The sequence below is a fragment of the Mesitornis unicolor genome, unplaced genomic scaffold (genome assembly GCF_000695765.1).
Source record: "Mesitornis unicolor isolate BGI_N332 unplaced genomic scaffold, ASM69576v1 scaffold39930, whole genome shotgun sequence".
Taxonomy (NCBI): domain Eukaryota; kingdom Metazoa; phylum Chordata; class Aves; order Mesitornithiformes; family Mesitornithidae; genus Mesitornis; species Mesitornis unicolor.
Genome location: NW_010158338.1, coordinates 3935 through 8502, shown reverse-complemented (window position 1 = coordinate 8502; position 4568 = coordinate 3935). Strand labels below are relative to the sequence as shown.

The 4568-nt window shown below is 51.2% G+C and overlaps 1 protein-coding gene across 1 annotated transcript in view; it reads left to right on the top strand.

Moving 5' to 3' along the window:
• Window positions 1-367: 367 nt before the first annotated feature.
• The window catches only part of PIAS3 (protein inhibitor of activated STAT, 3), a gene marked incomplete at its 3' end in the record, with an annotated part of 6805 nt that continues 2604 nt past the window's right edge, over window positions 368-4568 (top strand). The window contains 8 exon segments of the mRNA XM_010183241.1: window positions 368-376; window positions 936-1070; window positions 1250-1355; window positions 2431-2504; window positions 2958-3118; window positions 3549-3685; window positions 4047-4133; window positions 4136-4211. Coding sequence (XP_010181543.1) covers window positions 368-376; window positions 936-1070; window positions 1250-1355; window positions 2431-2504; window positions 2958-3118; window positions 3549-3685; window positions 4047-4133; window positions 4136-4211 — 785 coding nt within the window.

Here is a 4568-nt window from a genome sequence, read left to right as displayed (position 1 = left end):
AAATAATAATATAAAAAATATATCTATTTTTTTTTAGCCTCCCAGCTTCATTAAACTGAGTGGGATTTGGGTTTTAATTCAGTGCTGTTTGTGCACAGCACATCCCAACCGGAGCCCTGTGTGGGGAGGTTCAGCTTCTGACGGGATTCCAGTATTTGGGATGTTAGAGGGAACCTTTATTCTCCATTTCTTGACATTGAGGAATATAATATGATACTGGATACTTGATACGAGATATGAGCGATGATATGAGCTGTATGACGTGTGACACATGACATGATGTGGCATGACATGATACATGTCACGACCTATGTCACGACATGACACGGTATGACATGATACGACACAACATACGACGTACGATACGATGTATGACGTATGGCATGACGTGTGGCATATGATGACATGACATAGGACATGACATGATGCGATATGACATTTGATATTACATATGTTATGACATGACACATGGTATGACATGACATATGACACGGTGTGACACACGACACAACGCGTCACGTGACACGACACAACATGACACATGACACAATACGACATACGATATAGGATATGATATGAGATATGATGTATAATATATATATATAAAATAACATAAGGTATATGATATATAAGATACAAGACAAGATACAAGATAAAATAGCTAATATACTATAAAATACTATAAAAGACTAGACTAGACTAGACTAGAATATACCACTTTGGGGTTTATTGAGAAATTCTCCCACAAGCTCTAGGGTGACGTGAAATACCTGAGGCACAATGTGCCATGGAGAAACTGGGTTTGTAGCTTCTCTTACATGGCCTTACACCTCGGAGGGAGTTTATTATATACTAAATGCAATATTACTACATAATAACTCTAACTTACTCTATTGAGCACATCAGGTAACCTTTCTTTCTTTCTTTCTTTGCAGGGTTATCTCCCACCCACAAAAAACGGCGTGGAGCCGAAGCGCCCCAGCCGCCCCGTCAACATCACTCCACTGGCACGGCTGTCGGCCACTGTCCCCAACACCATCGTCGTGAACTGGTCCTCAGAGTTTGGCAGGGTGAGGGCGGTGAAAACCATTTCACCTTCTGTAAATACCATCTTTTTGCAGCCTGGGGTCTCGCAGGGCAGAATTGGGGTTATTTTTGCAGGAGCATTGAGCTGTGCAGGTCCAAGAGAGTCCTCTCCTTTCGGGTGGGTTTTCCTTAGGTCTGAGCAGCCTCAACCTCTTCCCAACAGAATTACTCGCTGTCGGTGTACCTGGTGAAGCAGCTGACGTCGGTGACGCTGCTGCAGAAGCTGAGAGCCAAGGGCATCCGAAATCCGGACCATTCACGAGCCCTGAGTAAGTACCCCTGGGACTGAGAGTAGAGTAAGGACCCCTGGGGCTGGTCCCAGGCCGAGTTGGGAGGGCAGAGCAGGTCTGAATTCGGGAGCAAGGGCAGTGCAGGCCATTGTGTGCGCTCCTGAGAATGGTTTTGGTTGGAAAAGATCTTTAAGATCATCGAGTCCAACCACAGAACCAGCCCTAAGGACACCACTAAACCATGACCCAAGCACAACATCTCCTCAGCTTTTAAACCCCTCCAGGGATGGGGACTCCACCACTGCCCTGGGCAGCCCCTGCCAGTGCCTGACCACTCTTGCAGGACAGAAATTCCTCCCAAAATCCAACCTCACCCTCCTCTGCCACAACTTGAGGCCGTTTCCTCTCGTCCCATCGCTTGTTCCTGGGGAGCAGAGCCCGACCCCCCCTGGCTCCCCCCTCCTTTCAGGAGCTGCAGAGGGGATAAGGTCTCCCCTCAGCTCCTCTTCTCCACTTGAACCCCCAGCTCCCTCAGCCGCTCCCCATCATTCGGCTGCTCCAGACCCCTCCCCAGCTCCATTGCCCTTCTCTGCCCATGCTCCAGCCCCTCAATGTCCTTCTGGGAGTCAGGGGCCCAAACCTGACCCCAGGATTCGAGGTGCAGCAGTCCGTGTGTGTGCAGAGTCCCATCGATGAGAACTTGCTGGGAAGGTGAGGACTGTAAAGATGACGGATGGTTTTACAGTGATGCTGTTCAGCAGAGCTCAAAATCAAACTGTGCCCATCTCCGTTGCGATACTCCCAAAATATTGACCCTGTGAGCAGCGGCGGGAGCGGAGCCGTTGCTGCTTGCGCTCAACTCACCCCCTGTTCCCCCACAACCAAATGTTTCCCCAGACAGGCTGTGAAATCTTTAAGGCAGGGACGTCTCTGTGCATGGCCTCACCAAGCAGCCCTTTGCTGGAGCTGTTAACATTAATCGTATCCGCTGCCTAAGCGTTCCCTGCCTGCAATTTGGACAATGATGGTGCAAACTGTAAATGGTATCTGTACGTATTTGTATGTAAATTAAAGATGATGCTGATGTGAGCCCTTTCTCCCCCTCCTCTTTCAGTCAAGGAGAAGCTGACAGCCGATCCCGACAGCGAGATAGCTACGACGAGCCTCCGAGTTTCCCTCATGTGTCCTGTAGGTTTCTGCATTTTAATTCCTTTTTCTTGGACGAGCAGCTTCCTGCTTTACTTTGCTGTTGCATAGGAATGCTTTGGAGACGAGAGCCAGTGCTGCTGCAGCTCTGCTTCTGTTAAAAAGTCAGCTTTGACTCCTAAATAACGCAGAACCGCTTGCTTTCATACATTAAAACTGGCCCAAATTGGTGGCCTAAACTGCCTTGCTGAAAAATGTCTTCAGTTGGACCCGATCCTTGTCCTTCACCTTCATTAACAGCGTATTTTTGAGGTGGAGGTGAGCTTAAAACCAGAAGCAAAAGGCAGAAATACCCTCAGGAAAGCTTGTTTTCCTTGCCTGTTAATTCCTCGTTGACATTTAGCGTAACCTCACGCTGGGCAGGGGAATAAACGGGGAATAACGGCGCCGGGTTCAGTTTGTACCAAACCAACTCCGCTTCTCCCTGGTCCCCAGCTGGGCAAGATGAGGCTGATCGTGCCCTGCCGCGCCATCACCTGCAGCCACCTCCAGTGCTTCGACGCCGCGCTCTACCTGCAGATGAACGAGAAGAAACCCACCTGGACCTGCCCTGTGTGCGACAAGAAAGCGCCCTACGACAGCCTGATAATCGACGGGTGAGCCCCGTGTGCTGCTCCAGCGGGTTTTAGCCCGGATAATGTGTTTCTTTAAAGGCTTATCCTCTAATGCTAGCGTCTGTAGACAAGTTAAAGCCTTGGATAACATAAAAATCTGATTTTTCCTTCCCTAAACTGCTTTGCTGCCAATCTGGAGGGATTTCTCCCAGAGAACAGGAAGCCTTTGTCTAAATTTTGGCTTCCTCCCTGGCGGCCTCTGCAGAGGCCATGATGAGGGAAGCGGGGTTTGAACAGAGCCCTGCTGTGTGTCCCGAGCAGCCCAGCACACAACTCAACCCGCAGGTGATAACTGCTTTCCAAACCACCGTTCTGCGTACACCTTTACCCGTCAGCGCCATCGTTCCCCTGGTGTTTCTGCCGTCCCTGTGTTTCTGTGTGAGTCCCTGCAGGGTTCGTGCTCTCCTTTCAGGTTGTTCATGGAGATCCTCAACTCCTGCACGGACTGCGACGAGATCCAGTTCATGGAGGACGGCTCCTGGTGCCCCATGAAGCCCAAGAAGGAGAAGCAGGAGCTGTGCCAGGCGCCTGCGTTCAGTGGGATCGAGGGTACGGGGGCTGTGGGCACCAGATCTTGGGTTTGCAACGTTTACCCTTACAGTTTTTACATTTACAACATCTGGAGCGTTTCAGGTCCCGGTATTGGGATGACACAGGAGCTTGAGCACTTAGCACAACTCTGTGGAGTAAGCAATAGAAAAAGCAAGAAAAGTGCAGGTTTCTCTTGAAAACACAGCATTAATTCCAGGTGGGCTGTGCAAACGGAGCCCTGACCGTTAGCGAGGGGGTGACCCTTTTCTGACACAGGGCATGGGTTTGCTCCGAGCTTTGGGGAAGTCGCATCGCAGGGTTGTGGCATTTCCTTGTCCCCATTGCAGCTGTTGAAGCTGATCGCTGTTTCCCTCTGCAGCCAGTGCCCTTTACACTGTCAGCTCCGAGGGCAAGAGCTCTTCGGAAGGCAAGAAGCCCGTGGAGGTGATCGACCTGACACTGGACAGCTTGAGGGGGAGCCGCCTGCCAAGAAGCAGTGCTTGGTCTCCAGCGCGGCTCTGCCGGCAGCGGCTGGGCCCAAGGGGTGAGGAATGCAGGACCCCCCCTTCCTTTGCTGGGCTTTGGCTGCTTTTCCTTCCTGCCCTCCCCTCGCTCCCTTTCCTGAACGCCGATGCTGTGGCGTTAACCAGCTCTGAGGCTGCGCCGTCTGCAGCTGCTTTCACTGAGGCGCTGCAGCTCTGGCCATGGGATGGGGGAATCACAAAAATCACAGCGTGATGGGTTGGGAAAGATCTTTAAGATCATCGAGTCCAACCATTGAACCAGCCCTAAGGCCACCACCACGTCCCCAAGCACAACATCTCCTCTGTTGAACCCCTCCAGGGATGGGGACTCCACCACTGCCCTGGGCAGCCCCTGCCACTGCTTGACCACTCTTGCA